Raw genomic sequence first — 25,813 nt, 5'->3', positions numbered from 1 at the left:
CTAGAATAAGTAAAAACAGTCATCTCCTCCAGGAACATGCATAATGAAAAAGAAGATGCTTCTAAGAAGCTCATTAAATGGGTATGGTCCTGCTCACATGTTCAAGTTTCTCACAAAAATATTGGTGCCTCTTTCACCCACTAGTTCCCTGCTATGGAAAAACACTTCTTCAGAGTCTGAAAAATGCTGTTTGATCTCAGTAAATTACATCTCACTGCTTGTCGGTTTCTGATTGATGGTGTAACTTAGGGAACAATATCTGTGTGTGGAATACTGTCTGGAGAAGCAGTCAGGGATTATTGAAAATACAGTATTTATGCAGTTTAAAAATCAGTGGCACATTATGCACAACTTTTTTCTAGAGTGATGAAAAATTACTGAAGTGCATTTGGGAACAAAGGGTGTAAGGTCTTTTGTCTATTTGTAAGAACACTCGACTGGTAAGACTTCTTAGTGAGTTAGTAGTGATGGATGCAAGAAAAAGTGTCAACCGCAGTTGAGCATAAAGCCAACTGCCTCTCCGACCAATGGGCAGAAAGGAAGACGTCACTGTTCAATGGCGGTCAGAGAAGAGGGAAGAAAATAAAATTGAAGAAAAGAGAAGGAAAATGAACCAAGGATCACTGATTTCTCTAAGCCATTTAAAACTACTGGAGAAGGAGGAAAAATCTAAGGTTTCATCACACCACATGTTGTTTCTTCATCTATCTGATACGTCACAGTTAGTTGGAAGACTTTCAGAAAACAGCCACCCCGAAAGAGCAGCCACCTCCTCACCATAGATCATTCTGGAGTTACTGAATTCAAGTGCTGAGTGCTGATCTACACCAGCCACAGGTATGACTATACACACCTCACCTTCCGAAACGTCATTTGAGTCCTTAAGGTTCTGTCATGGCAAAACCACCATATTTTTCACAACACAAATGCAACAGACACCAGGACATCGGCCACAGAAAGGCCGATTGAAACCAATTATGGAACCTATGCAACATACATCCTTCCATCAGATATAAAGAGGATAAGATTAATTTCAATGTATAAGTGCATCAGAGGAGCAAATGAGGATGGATGCTGTTGCCAGTGGTGTGACTCTGTGCAAAAAAAACCCCAAACTCATAAAAATTTGGCAGGTGTAAAGTAGATGAAAATAAATACTTCCCACAGACCATACAAAATTAAACTGCCAAATTCATTGATTGCTACAGAGAGACAGAAAGTATGAAAAGCTTATGGAAGGGTTAGCTCAATTCACAGAGTGCGGGACTGCTGCAAGTAACTGAAATGATTGTTCAGAGGCAATCGAGAGCTCAGGACACCTTTGAATGCTGTAGAACTGTGAGGATTTGGGGCATACAAAGTAGGATCACCCTACTCTTTCTCTGTTTCTCTAGCATCAGTTACTGTCCTGTTCCAGAGACAGGGAAGCAGCTTGATGGAGTTGGTCTACTCCAGGAGGGCCAGGTTAATGCCTGTATGTGCACTCTACCTGCTACCACAGCAAGGGAACAAGGAAGTGAGAGAAACATGGTCAAAACCACAGGGTAAATTCACCAATGCTTTCCTGGAAATCATTGCAAATTATAGTAACCCTTAGGAAAGCCAAGAAACACTCAATATGAAAAGAAACATTTATCTGCAGTAGTTTTAAATGAAGTAACACAGTATGATGAGTCTGACAGTAAACAACGAAGCAAGTCTGCAAAGGGCTTCACAACATGGTTGGGATGCAGAAGTAGTTCCCATATGTGGTTCAGAAAGAAGAGGACAGCAAAGGCTCAGTGGGAAAAGTCACAGACAGCATTTCTGAGAAGAAAAGAGAGGAAAGATAATTCTGTAGTTGGGCAAAGATAATTCTTTGCTCCTGTGAGGGACCCAGGTGGTGAGCACCAAAGGTGGCAGCTCAAGTGACTCCTTGTACAACATGGAGACGTACACAGGAGCAGTAAGGTACAGCTAACTGCGCTCCTGAACTATGAGGCTTCTGAAGTACAAGCCTGTGCTACTGTTCAGTAACAGCCCTATGTTGCCACTGCACTACAAGCCTTCCAGAAAACAGCCACCATCTTGTAAACACCTACTTTCTGATGCCTAGCTTCCTTCCCAGGAGCAACCCAAGCCTCCTGGAGGCCTGCCCTAAGGCAAGGTGGTCCCAGTGGGTGCACTTACCTCTTGCCTTCGACTCCGAGTAGGAGGGGATATCCTCAGAAGTCAGGATTTGTGGAAGGCACGTGGGAGCGCCAACACCCTGTCCCAGGTAGGAAGCAGGTGGGTAGTAGGAACACATGCGGTACTGGGAGCTGACGGTGTGGCGGCTTTCCATGCCCTTCACCTGCCAGAGAGAGAAGCAGAAAGGCAGCCTGTGAAAACTGAGCCCCGGCACTGCACGGGCAGCCTGCTGCCCCACACGCACACAGCTTTGAGGGAGGTCACGGAGGATGTTAGGAAAATCCTGACACGCTGGCCTTGGGTTTTTGCTTTGGTTGGCTCACGGCATGCCCACACTGCTCAGCTACAAGTGAACTGGTGTGGTATGGGATGTGACCTACCAGCAGCAGCACCCGCATACCTATGGCTGGTTTATCTTACCTCAGGTGAAGCTGTGTCTGACACACAAGCATGTACCCTTCACCGCACGGAGCTTCCTGGCAAGTCCCCTGCTTTAGGGCACAGACCCACTGGAAGCTTTCCAGACCCCTTCAACCACACACAGCCAGCCAGAGACTAACCCCTCTCAGGCTGGTGGTAACTGCTGTCAGGGATCTACGGCGTGGCAAAGAAGGACAGTCCTATTGACTGACTCATTTGGGACATGCTCCACGGCATCTAATCAGTGACACACACACACACAAACACATCGCTTTTCTCACAACCCAGTGAGATGGAAAAATATCTTCCTGATTTACCCAGAGACACCAAGCTGTGGAGAGACTACACAGGAAGCTTGTAGTGGAGCCACAGCTGGACACCAGCCAGCAGATCCGCTGTGTCAGCATGGTGACCACCAGACAACCCCTTCTCCCTGCTGCAGCCTGCAGCAAAGTTGGCAGCACTCAGAAATCAAAGTTTATCCTACTCCAATGCCCTGAAATCATCCAAGAGAGACAGTAATTTTAATTTTTTTTTAATTTTTGTTTTATGAAAGAACTACCATCTTTCATTACCAAACTTTTATTTGTTCCAAAGCGCTACAATGTAATGTGGCTACAGTGCTGCAAAAAATGGAGCCAAACACCTTACATGATTTGGATTTTCAACAGGAAAGGTAATACTACCTGGTCTCCCTAAGTCTGCTGGGCAGTAAGATGGGAAGCTTCCAGGCAGAGAAAAAATATCAGTTTTGTACCAAGTACAACGGTAGTAATGCACACCCAGCTATACCACCGGACATTGTCTTCGCAAGCAGAAGTGCTTGGCAGCCTTTTCAGCCACATCCCACCCCAGTTAGAGGAGCTCTGCCCGCTCCACCGTGGTTCCCTCGGGTCCCAGCCAGCCGCACGCGGAGCCCTGCTCCTCAGCCCTTGCCAGGCTGCAAACCCCAGAGCCAGGGAGCAGCAGAGGCAGAGGGTAAACCTGCTGTCCCAGACAGCCGCCCCATGCCAGCAGACCCCCAGGGTCTGCTCCTGGCAGAAGAAGCCACTGGCACCTCCCAGTGAAGCAGCCAGAATGCAGTCACCCTTTGCTTTCCAGGGGTCCCCTTAGTATTTCAATACTCATTTTAGTGTGCCTAGCTGGAAATAATGTGGCCCGAGTCACATAACATCCTGCTAGTGTTCTCTGAGACGGAGGGCAACATCCCGCATCCCATGCAGAGCCAGGTTTGCAGCAAGATTAGGGGCTGAGAGGGAGCAGTGGCTGTTTACAGGAAGCAAACTGCACCTCTGCTCATCTTCTGCCAGCAGCACAGTCGCACGTATTTGTACATGTACTGGGGGATCGGCAAGACACGCTTTTACTCTCTGAAAGTAAGGGTTTTTCTATTATAAATTAAAGCAATACTTAAAACGTGATTTTTCTACCATCTGCACCCTATGCATACAGAAAAAGTTCACCTGCACCGAAGTTTTATCCATCATAAATAGTAAATTGCTCTTAAAAAAATTTAACATGTTATTCCAAGGAAGCCTGAACTCAAAAAAGCCACTGACATCCCCTCTGCTGTCCTGAAAAGAGGGCAGTCTCCTCATGGAAACAGATATCTGTGCTTTGCACAGACTCCCCTCAACAAAACCCAGGCTGCCTTTGCCCTGAAATTATGGATTGTCAATACAAACTGCCCAAAAGCTCAGTCCAAAGGCCATTTTGAACCTGCACACCTGCGAAGCTCAAGCGCTGTGGAAGCACTGGGGAAAAAAAGTTAGCGAACTCCTCTCTGCCTCCCGTTTTGCACACAACATCTTCCTTCCCTTGGTGGGGCAGGGCTGTGGGCAGCATCCACGGTCCTCACACCTCCCTCTCTCCCTTGTGCAAGTGCACACGTGCACGTGTACGACTGAGAAAAGGTCGCTTGCAGGACACAGCATTATTTCAGCTGTAACAAAATGGAGAGATCACTCCCCGGCACTGAAACAATCACGTGTATGTTTCCTCTCGCTGTGGAGTGGATGCAGTGACCTGTTTCCTTTAAAACCTTTTTTTAGGGTTTTTCTCCATTTCTTAAAAAAACAACTCACTTAAAATCTCTGTATGCAATGAATTATTACTACTATTATTATTAGTGTGTGGTAGCTGGCTAGCAAGAGACATGTTTTATAATCTTATTACCCACACCAAGTCTATGAACCACAGTTCGACCAAGAGCCAGAGGCTTGGCTCTGCAAAGAATATGCTGTGTATTAGCCACTGAAGAAAATCTAAAAGCTTTTGGTTTTGTTTTATTAAACTGTTTAGAATACACACTGCAGTAAATCTGAACCATAAGGTTTCCTCTTTATAGTGCTTAGCAATCCTATTTTACAGTAACAATAAAAAAAAACGACAGTCGTAAAAATTCTTGACCTTGGCACTGCATTAAAAAGGGGGCTTAGGAGATCATTACCCCATGAGAAGGGGCATTTGCTCTGTATTAACTCCTGTCGCTCTGGACAGTCCTTGCACAACTTTGGGTACCAGAAAGGGAGATAAAAACAGCCCTGGGGAGACCCTGGAATATTCAGATTATTTCTAACCCCGGGCAGCTAGGCCTTCCAAATGCTGCAGCCAGGTGCCAGGTTTGGGAACCTTTGCTGGGTCCTGTCCTGGGGGAATGCTGGGGTCACGCAGGGATCACAGAAGGAGATGCTGGCCCTCTGGTGGGTGTCTCCTCCCGCCTCCCTCGCCCCTTCCAGCCCTGCAGCAAGGCCAAGACAGGCAAGGCTGGGATGGTCCCACAAGCCACTCTGGTTTGTATCACCGCAGGCTACGTGCCGTAAGAACATGGCATGTTGTAGGTGAGGAAGTGCTATGGAAGGGAAGGGCATGCGCTTGCTCTTTGCACAGATCAAGTTAAGCTCCTGAGCTGAACACCCGAGCTGCTCACGCACAGTGCATCCCCTACCAGCCACACACGGCTCGTGCCCTGCACCAGCTGCAGGATCAGTCCTCCAAGTATTGACTTCAGCGGGAGACGCAGATCATCGAAGAAGCATATTTGGCCTATTCAGCGGGTTCCCCTAAATTGTACAACACAGTGCACACTCAATAACTTTTTAAAGGATGCACTGCAAGCAACAGTGGGATGCTTATAACTCATGAACAAACAAATATGGCCTGATTAAAAGACCATGCATGCAGTGGAAGTTCTTTCCCTGTTCCCTTGCAAAGCCAATATGGGGAATCAAAAGGCAGCTACAGCTCATCCACAGACAGGCAAGCTGGAGACCGGATTTGTCCATCACTGAGCACAACAGTCAGTGCAGCCCTACAGCAGTGCCCAACAGTGACAGAATATGTAGCAAAAGCCAAGGAAGCATAAAGAAAATGCTCTTGCACCAGTTCAGACCATTTCTGCAAAAAATCTTTCTCAAGCTTTCTCAACAGCTGGTGGAAGAGCGACATAAAGCCCAGCTCCTCCTCCCAAGCTCCTGGCAGCACCTGCATAACCTCTACACATCTTCTTCATGGAGGAAGAACCGAGGAGGGAAGGTGGCCAGACCAGACAGCGAGAGGCAAGACAGGCACAAGTGGTGTCTCATTTCTCCTTCCAGCCTCAGAGACTAGAAAATGGTCATGACCTTCCCAGACCATTTATTGAGACACAACATGACCTGGATAAACCTTTTATTTACAGAAGCTAACAGCTGCAATCTCCTTGCAAGCAAGCCAGTATTACTCTTAGCAGCACTTTCACATTTTGCAGTTGCTCTGGCTATGGGGCTTATTCCCAAGAAGAACAAGTAGGAGGAGGTTGCAGATGCTAATACTCGGTGACAAGGGCTGCAAAAAATTCAGAGCAACAGAAGACATCTAAGTACTGTCCTTCAGCTCTGCCACTGGTGCGCCATGTCATCTCCGCCAAATCACTTCACCCAGGCTTTCCATCCTTCTGTCTCACCCATGACTCACCAACAGTTGCCTTAAAACAGAAACAGTAATTATGGAAACATCAAAGTAACTGTTGAAAGTTTTAACGTAGCCTCCTCCTTCTGCCTTGATCTTAAAAATAAAGCCAGCTTTAGGGGGCGTAAAATTGCATTTTGCATTCATGTGTCATTGCTTGCGAAAAATAGAATTCACAGGTCGGTTTTTGGCATGAGGTGAGAAGGCATCCTCTGGGCACCGGAGTGGAAATCCAGACATCAGGAACTTCTGCTCTGTCACATGCAGGCTGTGTGACCACGGGCAACTTATCTAACCTCCCTGCCTCAGTTTCCCCAGCTGTAAACCAGGGTTGCCGCTACTCTCCTACCTTGCAACGCTACTGCCCATGAGCTGACCCCTCACAACTACTGCTGCAGTTCCGCTGCCCAAGGTGGCTTTGTTTTGTTCCTAAAACCAGCTAAGCATTATTTTCCAGCACAAGGAAAAAATGAGTCTATGATACCCTGCCTTGACTTACTTTGATTCTAGCACAGAAAATACAAGAGACATCTATATCTGTCCCTCCTTGATAGACAAACTTAATTAACCTTTGCTATTCTGTTCCAACCTATTCTTTTAGACAAAGGCAGTGACCCATAAACAATATGTTACCATCAGAATCTCAACTGCGGTGACACCTAGAGATATAGCCCTATCAGCAGTATCGGAAAATAAACCGCTTAGATTAGCTCCTCCAAGAAATATGGATTGCATTCATGTCACACATGAGCTGTCAGAAACATTAGGATACTTTTAGCATAAATCTGTAGTGTGAAGGGTATGTTATGAATACAGTATATAATAACACTGCTTACACATAAAATCAGGATTGTGTCAGGTGACTTGCACAATGTGTATATATTTACACGCACACATATATTTGACACATTTTACACCTATTTCTGGAGAGTTAAGACTGCACAATTCTGTAAGAAGGCCAGGCTTATTGGAGGAAAAACTGTGCCAGAAACTAGAAACAGGTTGTGGAAGTTGCAAAGAGCAATCTTTTTTACTAGCAAGCAGCTATTCTTAAAGAGTTCAAACTGCTAGCTGCCTGATCATGGCCACACTTTTCTGGATTTAGTAAAAGACAGTTTTATACATTTGCTACTTTTTAAGAAATCCTTAAAAGCCAGTTTCCTACCTCAGCAACGCTAAATATTTCATTTCCAAATGGTAAATGTAATTTCCATATTAGAAAATTAGTTAAAATTTCTCAAACTCACACCAATACTTATTTCAGGTTTTTGCTCTGAATTGGTTTAAAGAAAGAACAAAAAAGTTGAGGTTTTGGAAGTGAGAATACTGGTTTGCCAAGCTGCATTAAAAAAAAAAAAAGAAAGAAAGGAAACAAAACACCTCAGAGCACGAAACAGAAATTACAAGAAATTCTGAAATTTGTCCAAAACCTCCTGGCCAGCCTTAACCTTTCTCCAAAGAAGGAACCTTGGAGTTACCAGAGCAAGAAAGAAAACTCAGCCACTGGTACCCAGGTGTTGGGGCACATTCTGCATCTCGCAGATTTTTAATGGTCCAGCTGTAGGAACTAGAACAGTTTTAACACTTTTTGGGGAGGATGCTGACTCACAAAGAGTCACAATTATCCTTATGCTGTGGGTCACACGCCAGCAGTTTCATTGCCAGCTTGGAGAATTAAACCTGATTAGATATGGACGTGCCCACCCAGGTTTTATTTTTGTTGTGGCAGAAAAGACTGCAGTCACCCCACCATTCTCCAGTTTGCTGTCCCTAAGCTGGTCTCAGTGAGATCAGTTTCAGAAGCACCAACTTCCACTATATACCAACATGCTTCTACTTGCAGCACTAATGTTGGTGAACTCATTTAACTGTTAATTGGATTAAGTGTATGTAAATTCCTGTTATAATGAACAATTATAAGAGGTTCAAGGGAGGGTCCAGATGGTCACAGAGAACTGGAGTGAAAGGAGATGCACAGTAACCACCATATCTGCTGCATCTCCTCTCTGACCTAGGCTTGTCTTTTCTTCAAGCACAACAGCAGACGTATCTGATTATCTGCCTTAGAGCTGGCAAAAGCAGCAGAATATAAATGACTGAAGGGATGTCAATCAAAACTATCATCTTCATTGTGCTTGTCAAATCATAATGGGTACAGCTTCTGGGATAATTATATACAAATGAACAAAACCTACACGGAAATATCTAAAAAAATTGCACCTTTATGAATCCACTCAAGTACGCAAGCCTCTGCAAAGAACAAAGACTAATGAAATCTGACATTAATCTACATTAAAGATTCAGTGATTCAGTTTATTTGCCAAGGCTCAATGATGCATTAATCTTCATCCCATCCCACACACGCTCACACGTTTCCTCCCCAGCTTTTCTCCCTTGATCCCTAAATTCTGAAACAGCAGACAGCTGGGCTGCTCAAGGCCTTGTCTGCATCTAGAAGTTACCTTACTTTAAATATGCAGTTCTCCTTGTGTGGTTACAGTTACGCGAGGACAAGCGACCCTCTGTTAACAGCGCCTGGAAAAGGCTTGTCTACACTGGTTAAATTAGGGTACCTTCCAGTGAGCACATGGGTGGCTTATACAAATAAAGAAACCGTCCTGTGGGCTCACAGCTTAGCAAGCTGCCCTGATTTAGTCACAGCAGGCATTGCACAGCTATCATTTTTGGTAAAGAAGCGAAAATCAAAAACCTTGACCATCACAGTTATAGCACTACCAGTCACATGAGCAGACACACTCCTACTAGAAGACCGGTTAAGAAAGCCTGTGCATGTGAAAAATAAACCCAGTCAGTCTAGCAAAAATCCCTGTGTAGATAGAGCTACGTGCTTCCTCTGGACAGAATGAGCTTGCATAGGCTTGCCAGCAAAACCACCTGAAGGTGTAAGCAAGGTCTGATTCCTCTCTGTGGACCATACTTTGAAACTTGACACAACCTCCATGCTTGACACAGAAACTCATTCATCCTCCTCCATTAACACCGTATTTCTGTGATCTTCCCTTGCTGGCAACCTTCCATGCACAGAATCATGTTTAACCACATGCAGCAGCTGAGAACTTGTTCCCCTTACAACGAACCGTGCTCAGAGCCACACAGTGTTTTACATCCTCAGCATCACTGCACCCACTGCCATCAAACACTACCTAGCCTAGCTCTCACTGTAAAATTTTTTATGATTATTTGGTGCAATGTTATGCTGCCGTAACAGTATGCAAACCCCATGATTCCTAACTCTTCCAGCAACAGCAAGCCTCCTTGCAGATCAGCCTCTGAGAACCAGCTTTTAAGTTACATGATGCTGACCTTGAACTACACTCTGCCCTACTGAACAAGAGAGGTGGGTCCTGGTTTTCTGCCATGTAGAAGCTGTGGACATTTCAATTCCACAGGCAGAAAGCACTACCTCTAGGCTGCCTTCACAGACATCTCACCAGAACTGCATTGAGAGATGCCAAGAGGTTTGATCAGGAGAAATTAAAATCTTAGGTGAAATAAATCACTAACTTCACATGGAGGTGAATGGAACCATGCAATACATACCCACAAGGTGGAAACGAACGCCCAGTGCTTGGAGCCTGCTGGTGGCAGGAAAATGGTCCTTTTTCACAACAACCACCTCTTGTTTCCTTAATCACCTCTTCAGTATCTCACTAATTTGAGTGGCATTTAAACAGAAGTTAGTTACAGATTTTACAGGGCCACAAGATAAAAATACATGGAAAACATACTATTGCTTTTATTTAAGGGCCCCACAAGAAACAGTCAATCTCACAGTAGAGACAACGGACCCCCTAGGCCAAGGCTTCTTACAGATACAGTCTAGTTTCAAATGTACCTGACAACAGAACCAAGAGGACACCATCTTTACTCCAATATTTTAACATACCCTCATGTATTGCCTCCTCAAACACTATGCACTAGGATAGTCAATACCTGTCATTTACTCTGCTTCTGAAGTGAGTAAAACCACAGAAGTCTCTACTGGCTGGAGGGGTGGTGAAGTCTTGCAGGGACTAGCAGCCTGCAAGAACATTATTTTCACACAACGAATGTTGCTGTCTCTCACTTTTGTTATGACAGTGTCTCCAAGCATCAGCTCTGTAGCAGGCTCTTACAAGCTAGGTACTGCAAAAGCTTCAGAAGAAGTAACTTTCTATCTGAAATACTCTGCTATGAGGTGCCAGGTTAACTCAATCAATAAAATGAAAAAGCTAAAAAAGCACTGGCACATCACATCACTACCACACACAGAATCCTATCCCCAGCTTGCCTTGACTAATTCTCCCCCTGGTTTGGTGATGAAATTCAGCAACTAGAGAGGATGCTATCAACTCACCTAAGAGAAAAGGCATACCTGAATGTATTTGAAGGTGGTTGCGGTGAAGCCTAACAACATACTGGGAGAAGAAAGCTCTCGTGGTGTGGGGTCACATAGCAGAAGTAAAGGAGATAGCTCTTTTCCCCATACAGTTGTACTCATGGTGAGAAAGTGACATGGAATAGTATTAAATGCAGACTGCTGTAAAGCCATGATCTTAAAATTCATGGACCTGACAAGACATTGCCCCAGGAGGCCCCCACATTTTCAGAAGGAGCTTTTCATGAAAAAAGTGTCCAATGATAGCAAAGCCTCACTGAAGGTGATGTGGACTGCTACAGTAATTGTAATCCCCCTGGCCTTAGTTCCAGCTCCTTGGTATCAGAAGTTAAAATGCCCTTTCAGATTTGGTCCCTGTGCCAGAATTGCAGAGGAATTCTCTGTCAGCAAAGGGGACAACTCATGTGTTCCCTTCAGAAAGGAGTTTTTGGTGGCCATTTAAGATTTTGTTGTTGAGTGGTTTCACAACAGAGCCTTTGCAGAAGGCTGCTTGCCCTCTCTTGATGCTCTGCAGAAGAGGTCTGCCCACTCCCACCCTTGGACAGGGGACATGGGTGTACAAAGACTCAGGCGTTGTAACCTCCCAAGTTCAATCTCAGACAGAAAAGCACCACTGCAAACCAAGATCCAAACAGCCTCAGGGTCAATGAAATGGCTCCACTTGCATTGCCAAGAATCCCTCGCCTTGCCAGATTTCCCCTTTTTCCAGTCTCTGACCAGTACTGAGTTGGAGGCTACAATTACCAAGTCCTAGAGTGAGAGGGCTTGGCTGGCTTTATACCCTAACTATGGAAGTACACAGAGCTGTGGTGCAAACCTCTCAGGCACAGCCTGTAACTAGAGCTAACCAAGTCGAAATCACAAGCCCTGGAGCTGACACTGCCAGAACAGACCATTAGCAACACGCCATGCCACATTCAACTGACTGCCACCAACCCACCGCACAACAGCATGGTCTCCTGCATCACTTCAGCGCCTTGGATGTAAAAGACCAAAGAGAAAAGAACAGATTCCCAAACAACAAAGCTTATCAGAAATGACACCTGAAGTTCCCAGGATCGGTAATTCAGCTGGATTCTTTTACCAGAAAACAGTCCATAATCTACTATGACGTACATAAAAAGATAAAATCAAGTGTGTGCCCTTTATCTGTGCTTGCGGCAATACCTGTACAATTGCTTTTGTTGTGCTGCATCATAACTACCTATTTCAGCTAACTTAGGTGGGTCCTAATTAGGTGGGTCCTAATCCCACCCTGGAATCTGGTTCTGGCTTTGTACTGCCATGAAACCAGAAAAGAGGAGGTCAGGATCAGGCCCGAAAAACAGCTTATGATTCACCTCACTCTTCCATGTAATACCTCTGTAACATCATACCTGCCACTGTTTTCCTGACTGGCTTGGCATATATGCTGCTGGGAGGCTTCGAAGGCTGTTTTTCATGGCCGACCCTACAATTGTACCCCCCGTCTCACTTGAGGAAGGCTCACTGGCCACTGCCATTTGGTACTGGGAGTAGTTGTACAGGTTGTTATAGTAAGGATACAGGGATGGCTGGTAAAAACTGCTGTAGTAGGTGGAGTCCACAACCAAATCAGACGCGCTCTCCAAGTGCCCTCTGCTGGGGATGGAAGGGAGGTCCTGAATGAGCATCCGTCCCTCTGGAAAAGAAAAAAACAAGCCATTATGAAACAAGAGGTTCCATGAAAAACATTACCCTTCACCTTCCAATGAGCTACTACTTCTCCTGAAGGCTGGACTGAAGGTAATAAATAGGAAGAGGTGGAAGCTGAAAGGGAAACATGGCTGGATGTTCAACTCAAGCGATGGACATTGACTCAAAGCGCAAGACCACCTACAGCCACCACAGACCACAAAACAGGAGGCAAAACCAACTGCAGTTGTAGACAGTGCTCGAGTCCTCAAGCACCATCAGTTGATCTGATGATGATTTACACCATCTAAGGATGCAGCCCACTATTATTTTTAAATGATAACAGTGTGCCAAGTTTCTCTTAGCCTCTCGGAAGAAGAAAGTATCTAGCTACAGGATGACATCATTGTCCTGCAGGTGAGAGGACACTTTCTGAACATGCTTCTAGAATGGGCAAACAGCCACAAGGCCAAGAGGAAGCTGCAGTAGGGAAAGCACCACACGATCAGCCAAGGTGTCTCAGGTGCTAACTCTGAGCAAGGAGGACCTCAAGCCCTGCTCAAGCTCCAAACTCAAATTTAGCACATGTTTACTTACGAAATCAGAGGAGCAGAACAAGTTCCTACACCACTGGCAACAGAGGAGGAGGGGACTGTTCCTGACTTGCTGTCTGCAGTCTCGGGTGCCTCCAGACCAGAGGCCAGCCGGCTGCACTCCCCGCAGGTCTGCCTCCCGCGTTGTTCCTGAAGGTGGGGGGCTTCGCACAGGCTGTTTTAGAGTCCTGTTTTCCTCACTCAAGTGTCAGTTTGTGCCTCACGGTACTTGCAAAGATGAAGAATGAAGGTGCTTTGTGGGTACTGTTCACAGCCAAGCTCTGACACACTACATTAGCTACCTGTCTGAGCCAGACACAGCAAAAAACTGCCACAACCTTAGAAAGTCTAACCACACGGTGAATATACATATACATATTAAACTAGGGAGCAGCTGTAAACTCCAGCATTGATGCAGCTCTGGTTCTAACTTGCGTCCCCATAGACCTTGCCTTGCACCAACCCTTAGGGTGTTAGCAGCACAACAGTGCAAGGAGCTCCTGCTCTTCTCATGATGTTGTCTAACTCCACCGTAGAGGAGAAAAGGATGTGGCTTATAGTATACCAATGAGCTCTCAAGGGCTGTCAGTATGGAGGCAAAGCAGCATGGACAACAGTCACATATGAAATGACAACTCTAAGAGAGATGTCGGGCAGGCATTGCCTGGTTTGTTTTGTGCCTTTCTCTCAATATGTATGTACCTTGGTTACTCACCTGCAAAATGAATGTTGTGGCTTTTAGCAGCCTCTTACAGTCATGGTAACACCTTCCACTGTACTGTGTATTAGCTGCACACTAGATCCAATGATAGGTTTTACCAATTATTGCCATTTACAATGCGATTTTGTCTCAGCCCTTCAGCTGTAATGAAAGCTCTCTGTAATCAGAGAGGTATACAGGTATACAGGGCCCAGGTATACAGGGCCCTTATTCAGCTCTTGCTGGCTTTTTATTGACATCAGTGAACTATACCCATTTATTAGCAAACAGAGCATTTTATGCTTCCTGCATCTGATTTTTCTACCCTCAGCCCTATGCAAGCAAGAACCTTGCCAACTGGCCTTTTTCATTGAAAGTACCTCTCAAAGTTGCACACAGAACAGAGGAGTCTGCAATGCCACAAAAGACCCTTCACAGTTTTTGTGCCTTCGTATTTTAATGAAAAAAATAATATTGCTATTATTCTGCTTCTGGGCCGGCCTCTCTTCAAAGTCCTTTTGTCCATGTCTTTGACAAAATCAGAACCTAGAGCACTGGCACTGAAAAGCCAACAATTCTGTTAAATCACAGTATAAGCCTAACTCCCCTCCCCAAACTCAGCTCCCCAGTAACACTGTGGTCAAGTTGTTCTGCTTTTCATAATGAAAATTAGAAGCTGAAAGCAAAATCCTCCAACACGTTCCCTGCTGCGATACAGATTTCACATGAGACAGAGACAGGCAAGGCAGCCAGCCTCTTAACTTCTAGCAGGGCTATGCTGTGCCGCACAGACGTGAAATTTCTTCTGAAACCTCTGCAGTGTCTTTCCACTTGCAGTGCATTGTAAGAAGGGATAATACTTCCCGCTAAGAATACTAGCACCAGGAAGATGGGGTCTCTTTACACCAACAGAGGAAGGGTGAGCCACTCCGAAATGTCTGCAGCTAAAAAGAACAGGAGAAAGTAGCAGGCTTTGCTGCAACTTTTGGAAAGGCCTCATGCACTACACTTCCTAACATGACAGGCTAGACCAGAACAGCAACCTGCTGGCAGTCATCCCCAAAATCATACAAGCATCTTCGATGGCTTTGTTATATTCAGGTAGCTGGTACTGGTACAGCTGCTTCCTGAAGTAAGAGCAGCAGTGCCAGCCTTCTGCTGCATTAAGTAGGAAAAAAAATATGCTTTTTGCCCCTTTCTACTTCCTATCTGCAGTTGGGGCTACCATCATTTGCCACTGGAGGTGTGAAGGGGTTGACTTGCTGCCAGCCATCTAGCTACTTCCTTTACCTAGCTGCACAACAGCGACCAGCGGTTCAGTGCTCAGGGCTGTTACGAGTCCACCAGAACAGTCCTCTGCTTTCCTTCTGCTGTCCCTCTGCCCTCCAATAGCCTCTACAGTACTATCGCCTGCTTTCTTAAGACTCAATGTAGAGCCAGTCACCTGTTCATTCACCCACCCATGCGCCCACACACATAAATCCCCAGGTGTCAACAGCCTTGACAACCTTTCTGAGCTACAGCGGCACCACAGGGATGTGCCCCAGCGGATTAGCAGAAAAAGCCGAAACCATGGGAAAGGGGAAAGTTCGAGTGAAGGGACAGACACACACAACTTGGTACAGAACTACAACTCCTGTGACAGCACTGGAAAGACAGCCTGGAGAGTTAATTTTCCCTAAATTCCAAGCCACATTATGCTCCTGAACATGGAAGGACTGGCAACATCTGGAAAAGACCATTTAGGAGATGAGTTTTTCTTTGATGTCACACTTTGGGACAAGTCTCTGCTTTTTTTATGTAGCATCTGGAGGTGATGTGATGCTTCACCCGGGAGCAGGGAGGCATCTCATACAAGGCATAGCTTCATGCCATCCAGACTGTGGGTGGTGGGTCAGACCAGGTTAAAGCATCCTTGGCATTATTCTAAACTCCTCACAGTATTGAACCAGCCCATTTGAGGGAAGGATGCCTCTGGGGACCTGAGTCCTTGCAGGTCTTCAGCAACACTGGCATACATTGGATCAAGGGCAGGTCTGCAGTCCAGCTCTACACTCTTACTCTGTCCAGCCTGGCTGAAATCATGTCATCTACTACTAATGCATACATCATACATATACAACACATAAAGAACATACATAACTGTAAATATATCAAGGGGAAAGAGTTTTGCTATTAATGGAGAAAGCCCTGAAAGTCTTGACTTTTTTCTGAGCAATGAAAGCTCAGGAAGAAAAGGTCAGACTAGCCAGTACCTACACTGGGTACCTTCAAAGAAGTGCTAAGTGGCAAGGGAAACAGAATTAAAGGCCAATGAACCCTACTAGATGTCTGAGGGGTAAAACAAGGCACTCAGAGATCTGCCCAGAAAAGATTTCATGTTTATCGTATGCCATGGAGAGTTTTTGCCCTATCCATGCTGGTTCTCTTCAGCTGAAGTCTGCTAGTCAGCTGGTGGGCAGCATCCTCAGGCACGGCCACCATTTACAGAATACAGCACATCTACTGGAAGCAATGGCTGTAACTAAACTTTAACTTGGGTTCCTCTGGTCGGTCTTTGGCCTGTACCTGTAGTTCTTAACTCCCACCTACAGGCTGAACCTTACCACAGCCTCAACCCTGGCCACTGAACGAGCAAGGTGTCCTCCTCAAGGGAGGCTATCAGTGCATGGCTGTATTTCCCACCAGCAAGGAGAGAATACCAAGGTTAAGAAAACAGCTTTCAGCTGTTTGGTTTTTTTCCCAAATGTAATTCAACACAGCTGAATGGCTCTGCTGGCAAGGAGAGGGTCCTCCCCTGCCTCAGAGATTGCCGCATTACAACACCTGCACATGAGGGGCAGCCCTGAGGTTCATTGCTCTAAGGGGAGCAATTTTCAAGAGGAATTAAGCTCTCAACAAGGCAACTGCTGCTGCACCGTCAGACTCCCACTCTGTCCCTCCACCTGCCCTTTAAAACAAAAGGGCTGCTGCAGGAGCTGGGCTCATGCCTTGTCTGTCTTCACCCTCTACATGGAAAAACTGGGAAGGGCTCCTGGGTCCTTCCCTTGCCACTAGCCACAAATTTTAACATTTTGCAAGTTGCAAACAGGACATGATTAAAAATGTGGGACTGAACCTGTACCAGAAGGAAAAGAAATTAGAAGAGCAAACCAAAAAAAGAGCGGTTAAAATTCTCACTCAGTTTTTGGAACACCAAACCTACAATGTAGGGCCGTCAGAGGCTCTCCGTGTGCGAGCAACACTACTGCAGTGAGACAACAGTATCCCTTCATGCAGTTGTGCCCTTAGATCTCTAAGCTGTTTTCTATGTCTTTACTAATTCCTGTAGAGAACCGATGCTACTTTTTTTGCACTATGTACACAGTGTGAAATACAGTCCACTCTTTCACAGAAGATCAATACGATGCACGATAAATACTGTTATTGATCTTGCAGTGTTGTAGACAACTCTCCAGCTCTATGGCATATTAATAGTAGTTAACCAGTAATTCATTTCAGGATGGCTGGGATATTCTTTTAAGGAAGGTGAGTTCTCGGGGTCAGTTTACACATAGGGTCTTATGCATTCAGTAACCTATGAGGGGCTCCCGCCTTCACTTAGCAGAGCATGGTGAAAAACAGTGGTCCAGTCCTCAGTTAATGTCAACCAGTCTCAGACCATTTACTTCAATAAAGCTATGGCAATTTACATGAATTGTGGATATGCATGGCAAAATCAACACAGAAGCCTGTATATAGATCATTCTTTCCCTTCTTACTTTTTGGGAGGAGAGAGGAGAAATGTCAGGGAATTTACAGGAGTTTCTATCATTATCTTCATCTCATCGATGCAAGCATGTTGTTAAGCATACGCAGCAAGAAATGCAAACACTTCAGTTCTGTCTGCGACATTCACTCATTCTGTACATAAGCATGGAGGATTTTCTATTCCTACCAGTACTGTTAAGGGCAAGTTATACATCTTATATACTGATAATAGTAATTTAAACATGCCTGGGCAAGTCTCTGATGCTGAGGTCTAATGGCACAGAGTCCATACTATTAGACTTTCTCAGAGTCTAAAATAAGGTGGTAGCACCAAATTGCCTACTGGGAATGGCTACTGGACCACACTTGGGAATCCGGGGGAGAATACTGGGTCAGCCTGGGATGGATGCACACCAGGAACTCTTTTAAAAATCAGGATAGCACATAACAGTCACGTTTCAATGTCTGGGAGCACACAGCGGCACGGTTCAATTTACTCATGTGGTCATAATAGCCGATTAGTCTCCCATCTGACTGTATTTCAGAAAAGGGATTCTGTATATGCAGTGTGGCAATTAAGAGAAATTAATTGCTCGTTTATTGACCTCAGTTCTTAGAGGCACTTATGGTTAGCAGTTTTTATTTCTTCTGTGCCTACAAACACTCTACAGATACACAGACATGCCACTGAAAATGCAGAGGAAGGGTGACAACTCAAGCAACACTTTTACTCAAGGAGCAGGAAGGCATAGCCATGGCCCAGTGAGCAGAGTTCAGCTTCTGTTAGTTTACATTCCCTGCAGTTTTCAGTTCAGAGTGACTACTTTCATCACTGCAGTGTTCCTGCAAGCCAGCCACTGCAGCAGGAGACAGCTATGCCATTAAAACACCAAAAATTAATTATTCAGTCAGGTAACACTTGCCTTCAGACCTCAAGAGTCTTGAATCTGCACCTGACAATTTCCCCTTGCTCAGTATACAAAGCATCAGTACGCTCCTATTAATGGGTTTAGCAATATTAAGTCTCGCAATGCATTAGTTCAATTCATAGCTGGCTTTGAGGTCAGACAGTAGCCTTGAATGAGGCCGGTGTGAAATCACTCCCTAACATCATAATCAGAAACACTGGAACAATATGTTTCTCCCACCAGACAATCATGACAGAGCTACTTCAGATGTCAAAGAAAGCTGGCACCATTACTTACTTTCTGCTGAGACACTGTGCCTCCCAAGGAACAAAACCCGCACGCTCGCTCTGCCTTTGGGAGGAGTATTTCTGTTCTCTTCCCATTAGAAGTTGCGGATTATCTTCGGTTCCAGCACTGAACTTTTAGCTTGCTATAAAGTTAATGTGCTAGACAATGTTCATTCCAGGCCAGGCTGTGGGGCTGTGTATTTTCTGCCACCCCCAAAAAAGGCCATTATCTGTAATTACCCATTACCATGCATAATTATTTCTTCTATTCTGGTCTATGGCCCCTAGGACTTTATGCTGTTACAGCTCACTGCATTATCTTATCAAATTTGTTAAGGAAGCTTTTTTGACCTTTTGAGCACTTGTCACAGCACATACAAAAGCCAGCAGTAAATTGTCTAAGCATGTAGTGTGTGATTTATCATTTGTGCCCTGCATAGTGATACCATACAAAATATTACACACTAACACCTTCCCTATTCCCACTCCTTGCTTTAGCTAAAATGAGAAGAGGAAAGGACACCACTTTAGCGAGAGAAGGAAGAGAACAGTAAGAGGCTGGTGTCTCACAATGGGGATTTGAAGAACACAACTGCAACACATGGCTAAGCCTGAACATCAGCCTCTGGAGAAGGTCCCTGCTGCCCTCCTCTCCAGTGTCACTTTTTCTCTTTCTCCTCTCCCTCCCCAGAGTCTGATTCTACCATTTTGGCTTCTTTTCACACTTGTGTAACTCTACTGAGTCCTACTCTTTCACACAGCTCATTTCCTGCTCCTTCAGTAAACAGAGAGTGGGCTTTAAACAACCCCCAACTTACAGCTTCTGTCAATGCAGTACAGGTTCCTAAGGGACAAACTGGGTCCAATATGAGATTCACAGAGACTGTGCTTTATGGATGTTGGTACGAGTGCACAAAGGACGGGGTTTTCATCTCCACTGCTCTCAAAGCTCCCAGCAAAGGACCAGATACTGACCTGCATCCCAGTACCGTGTGCTTTGGCTAACAGTCTCACCACACTATGAGTCCACACACTACGTCCCTCTTCATCATAAGGACACTTGAGTCGAACCCTACAGAGAAGCAGGACTCTCAAGAAAACAAGAAAGCTGACTCTTAATTTTTATTTTCCCCGTAGTCCTCTTTTTTATCAATACACTTCAAAGGGTGCTTTATCTTAAAACCTCTCCTTCAGGTGCTTATATGTATAAAATTCTCAACCCACATCCCTATCTGAAATGAGATATTTAAGAAATTATCATTTAGCAAATACTAGTAAAAAATTAATTTTGATGCTTTTGAACCGTGTGATTAAGTAAACTTCCCAAATACACGAAAATCTGAGACACTTTTCTGCCATCATGACAAATAAAAGGACATGTCAAGGATCAGGTACTCATTTTGGACTAAAAGTTTACATTACTGTAGCACAAAGTATGCAGAAACAGGTGTTTCAGATCTGCCAGTGAAAGCCTTCTCCCTAAAAGCAGAGTGAAAAAACAGGGGCCTGGGACTCCTGAAAGCATCCTTGAATTCAGGCCTCAAGAGATGGCTACCCAAGCCACTGCTGTGAAGACAAAGCCTTTCTCCACGTTTCTCCAGTTTCCAGACCTCTGGCCCGTCATTGTGGTTGCTCTCAAGCCGTGGGGAGGTGGGACCTTAACAAGGCAGAGAGTCACCCTGCGTTCGAGATGAGCCAGCAAAAACAGGCAAAGAGCAGGGTCTGCGGAGCAGCAGGGGAGCTTACGCTCGTAGCCCTGTCCCAGACCCCCGTTTCTGAGATACATGGGGCTGTCCTACTCTCATTCACCTATGGATAACCACCTCTGCAGTCCTCCCAATTGTTCTGACCAGAAAGCATGCTTTTTCCTCCCTCCCCCAACTGCCAACAATGCTACAACCCCATCTCAAGCTCCAACGTCAAATCCAGCGGTTCTTTTTCCTCCTTGTTCAGGATTGCCTGCTCAAACAGCCCTGGATGCCCGCCTGTGCTCTGACTAACATCTATTAGCGAGAGAGGTACAAAAATCTGTTACCAGCCATATCAGACACGTGGGCTAGAAGTAGCTGTGTCTCCAGGCTAAAGATAATAAATCATAGGCAAAACAGTTTATTGCCACTGCAGTCCATACGTACCTCTCCAACCATACCCGCGGAACACAGTTGCTCAGCAGAGATATGCCTTTCTTCTCAAAGCAGAAGTACACATTTAAAAAAAAGAAGAAAAAAAGAAAAAATCCATGGTCCAACAATGCTGAGCCTCTTGCAGGCTCCTGGCCTCTTCCCCAGAGCTGAAGTGCACAGGGACTGACTTACCCCACCTCCTTATCGCAGCTATGCCTCGCCTGGGGAACTTATCACCTGCCAACTCCTACCATGCTTTTCACCTCCTCCCACCGCCCCAAGACAAAACAACCACTCATTGCACCCTTCCCACTGCGTCTCCTTGACACCTCTAGCAGAGTTGGAGTGTTGCACCACACTCTTCACCAGACAAAGCAGCTGGACCTTGAGTTCAGCCGGTGTTATTGGCAAGGAGTGGGCATATTGGCAGCAGCATCTGCGGGCGCAGGAGATGGCTTTATCCACGAAAACATCAAGGGCTGCACGCTCCTGCTTCTCCAGGTTTATTTGACTGCCAGAACAATACTCATTTTCACCCTGAAGGAATCAGTAGTACTTTTTTCTTCCCTCTAGGAGTAACGCTGGAGTCGTCATTTGAGCAAAACGGAATGAGCCTTTCCAGTCCCACCTATAAAGGGCTAAACCAGTCCTAAGTGGACAACACATCTTACCAAGAACGACGTTTGCCACAAAGAGGCACTCTAGCATAAAAGTTAAGCAGCAAGGACAGCACATCTCAAGAAAATCTGGGAGATCCTAGAATTAAGGCTGTTCGTTATTGGCTTGCTTAAGCCCTGTGGTGGATGCATCCAACACACAAGCTTTTCATGGGATTCCGCATCCACATGATGCTTCTGCTCATGACGTCAAAACCCACCCCATGAAACGACACAGAAAACTTCAACTTGAACTGGTCTAGTCTGGCAAAGGCACAAGCGATTTGGAACAATCATACGGGGATTAATCAAATCTTAGATGAGGGGGTCACTAAAGGGCAAAATAAACTGCCATCTCTCACCTCACGACACGTTTTCTGGAGTTTTAATCATTCCTGTGTCTCCTGCCTGAGCACTTCCAAGTCCAAACCCAGGTGTGCTGGTTCAGACTACAGCTATGTCCCCACCACCAGCTAGAAAGAGAGACCTAGGGAACAGCACGCGCAGGGCAAGCAAAGGTGATAACTCCCCCACGCCTCTCCCAGCCTCCCATCATTTCTGGCTCCGTGACATGCCAGAGCCTGGTGTGGTATGCTTACTTAGTAATCACCAGTGACCTCCCTTCCAATAGCCGTTGAGAGCCCACTTTCCTGTATGTACAACATCACCAGAGAAGGAGTGCCACTAGTCCCACCGGCACCTCATCATTTTCAGGCACAGAAGACTCCAAGCCTCCTTCCCATCATCACAGGTCTGTCTGAAAGGGCTCTACCAGTCCTTGGTCACCCTTTTCCACTGGGAACCACTAACATTCAGCATAGTACCCTCATGGCGACCAGCTCCTCTGCAGTGACAATGTTCCTCAGGGACAGACCCCTCCGTTTTTCCCTTCTTGTACGGGCTGAAGTGGCTCTTGCTTGCACGGGACAAACCACATAGCCAAGCCCACCCACAGTGCACTTCTGTCTTCTCCACTGCTTGCCAGTCCACACACCTTTCCATTACCTACCAAGACAACCTGTGGCAACTGCACGCTTGCTTCCAAGATACCACTGGGAAGACCACACAGCTTACACCAAGAGCAGGTCCCTGTGAGACTTCTCCAGAAACAGCACCGCATTGGATTCCCCACTCAGACCTACATTTTCAGACTGATAGGATCATCCTGCTTAAAACCACGTAACACATCCGATATTGATTTTCTGTCGACTCAGTTTCCTAATCAAGATGTCAGGGGATACAAAAATTAAATGCTTTGCAGAATTTAATTGCATCAATATGTCACTTCGTCAAGCAATTTTATAACGATAAAAGATTACTAACTTGACAGAATCTTTTACCCATAAACTTCTGTTAACTCACATTGCCTGAGCATCCTTTAACAGTTGCATTTCTCCTCTAGCACACTTCAGTCTGCTGAAGGACTGTTCTGCTGTTTTCACAAAAACTGATGTCAGGCTGACGGATTTGTAGCTGCCCATCCTACCACACTTGCTTTTCTTAAACACTGGCATGACATCAGCTTTCTTCCAGCTCTCAGGAATTTCCTCAGTCTTAAAAGACTTACTGGAAATCAGCATTAATGGACCAGAGAGATCCTCAGCCAAGTTTCCTGTTGTTTTTTAAATACTGCATGCAACTAAACCAATCCTGCTGATTTCAGTTACTGCTGGAAATGAAAGCAGAATGTCACCATCTCCATGTACAGCAATATCATCTGCCTTCAAAGCAAAGATCAGAAAAAATTACTGAGCATTTCTTCCTCTATTCCACATGTAGAGTTATTCTCCCATAATGGATCAAATGACCGTTAACTGTGTGTATGCACCCTTCTAAATACAACTAAAAAGCCTCCCAATTTTAAGATTTTAAGTTAATCTTAAACCTAACACAAAAAAATTGTGGGTTTTTTTCCAAAGGAAAATGTCATTTGGGAGAAAAAAAACAAGGGAGAAATCCCAGCCAGAAGACTGCAGCTTGGCATAATAAATTTCCCAGTCATACACACAGCCCTAGTCCAGCTCCAGCTAAGATGAGCTGAAATACCACCGATTTCAGTAGAACTGGAGAGGGCACATTTCGTCCACGATTAGCACACACTTAATAAAAATGATCTGCTGCAAACATTTAGCATGCAACTTAAAAATCCTCCTAATACGGCTGAAGAAATAAAACCTACAGAAAATAATTTTTACTTCCACACTTAATGCAAGCTTCAGGCCCTCAATAAGATGTCTACAGCAGGAAATCCCACTTTCAACATCTTCTGCCACTGACTAGAGCAGAGTAGTTGATCTTTTTATGTGAGCTGGGCAGCAATGCTTGTTCTTTCCTTACTTGCACTTTTGGTCTTTATAATACAGCTATAGTGATTGTATTCAAATCTTTATTGGCAAAAAAGAATGGCTTTAGTAAAGAAAAAATATGCAAAATCTTTGAACATAACTTTGAATCTGTGAAGATGCTAGGCACTGTTTTAATGGTCCAGCATATGTTTGTTCACGCTGAACTGAGGCAGCAGGATTATTCACATATCTAAACTTATTAGCATGCACGACAGCTAACAGGATCAGGATGAATTAAATTAGTGCTTCAGAAAATTAGGAGCATGAGAAACAAGTGCCATTTTCAATCTTCAGTATAACAGCTGGGAGTATGACTACTATGTGTGCAAATATACATGTTATTACTCATCTTGAGATACCTGATGTGAGAAGGAAATTTACAAACATTTAACTCGTCGCATTCAGACATCCAGCATGCTACTAAAGTGTGTAATGGGAGCAAAACTTAAAATCAATGTGATTTTTAGAAAAAAAGAGGAAGAAATTGAAAGAGAAAGGAAATTAGGAAAGAAAACCAGATTTCTAGACAGTGATGGAAAACAGCCCAGACACCTGCAAATGCAAAGAAGCAAATTGAGAGAAGAAAGAAACTTGGTGTGGATTAAACGTAAAGGGATTTAAGTCATTGACAAGAGATCAAAGAGAACATCAGAAGGGAGGGAAGGCTTTACAAGTGTCTGAGATAGGAGACCTTGGAGGAAATATGACTGGGATAAAACCACTATGGCTCCCACTAAAAATAATAAAGGGAGTAGGACTATGGGTGGAATTAGCTGGAGTCCCTGCTTGGTTACAAGCTATATGATGACAGAAACCCAAAAGGTTTCTAAAAAAGACCAACTAGAAATAACAGGAGGGCTTCTTCACTCTGTCTACCTACTATGTGATGGAAAAACTAGTATCAGGAGTGGTGAAGAACCACTGTAGACACCCACTGGGCCTGGGCAAGTGAGCAAAAATCACATGCACATGCATCACTTTTGTAGACGATCGCCAGTGTTGCACGGATGCAACAACATTTGCACCCACAAAATCTGCTTCTATGCAAATGCACATTGATCACTAATCAATTTTCTTCATGCACAACTGCTAAGACAGGAATATACAGAAACAGTGGCTTACATCAGCTGAGGTTCAGCTGTGCCCATGACTATAGGCATCCAAGTCAGCAAATGGTGGCCTGTGCTGTGAGCAACAGAAATCATATGAATAGAGACTAGAGACAGGAACTGAAATAAAAAAATAATAAAATAATTAGGTATCAAGTCTCATAGCAAAGGAAGAGTCGTCCGGTGCTTAACTTACTGTCCGCAAGCTCTTCAAGAAAACATAGGACAGAAGTGCATGAACGATGTTTGTACTTAAGTAACTGAGCTATTCACAACTCTGACTGTACTCAAACTCAGGAGAAAGTTTAGCAAAGTTCAGAAAAAGAAAAAAAAAAAAAGAGGAATTAGAAGCAGCGTATGAAAAAGCATTCCTACAAAATAAACCTTCAAAACCGCACTTTAGTCCCCACATCATTAAGTGACAAATCTACTGAAAATGGAAAATGGGCCAACAGGCTCAATTAGGCAGTTAGTTGATAAATAAAGCGAACGAAAGCATGTGAAAAAAAGAAGCAAGAAATCATGCCAGTGCTCAGTTAAGGAAGCATGCAGTACTCCTTCACTCCCCACTTATATCTTTTCTGAAAACAGAAAGAAAGCCCCACACATTCAGATAAGTCATAATAACTGTTTCAAGGACACAGAAAGGAACAAGAGGTTAGCAGCAGATAGTGTAATAATGTGCCCACAGATAGAAATTTCTTAGTACATCTTCTGCTCCTGCTCCATTCCTTATCTCAGTGTTCATAATGA

At 44.8% G+C, this 25,813-nt stretch overlaps 1 protein-coding gene across 1 annotated transcript in view; it reads right to left on the bottom strand.

Annotated features, from left to right (window-relative positions):
• Positions 1-25,813, bottom strand: part of DMRT1 (doublesex and mab-3 related transcription factor 1) — a gene marked incomplete at its 3' end in the record, with an annotated part of 59,901 nt that overhangs the window by 23,613 nt on the left and 10,475 nt on the right. The window contains exons 3-4 of the mRNA XM_082013697.1: positions 12,313-12,596; positions 2,170-2,332 (exon numbers count right to left, since the gene is read on the bottom strand). Coding sequence (XP_081869823.1) covers positions 2,170-2,332; positions 12,313-12,596 — 447 coding nt within the window. The remainder of the gene's footprint in view (positions 1-2,169; positions 2,333-12,312; positions 12,597-25,813) is intronic.

The sequence above is a fragment of the Phaethon aethereus genome (genome assembly GCF_964289735.1).
Source record: "Phaethon aethereus genome assembly, chromosome: Z".
Taxonomy (NCBI): domain Eukaryota; kingdom Metazoa; phylum Chordata; class Aves; order Phaethontiformes; family Phaethontidae; genus Phaethon; species Phaethon aethereus.
The sequence above is the reverse complement of the archived record's forward strand: the minus strand, read 5'-3'. Positions and strand labels throughout refer to the sequence as shown.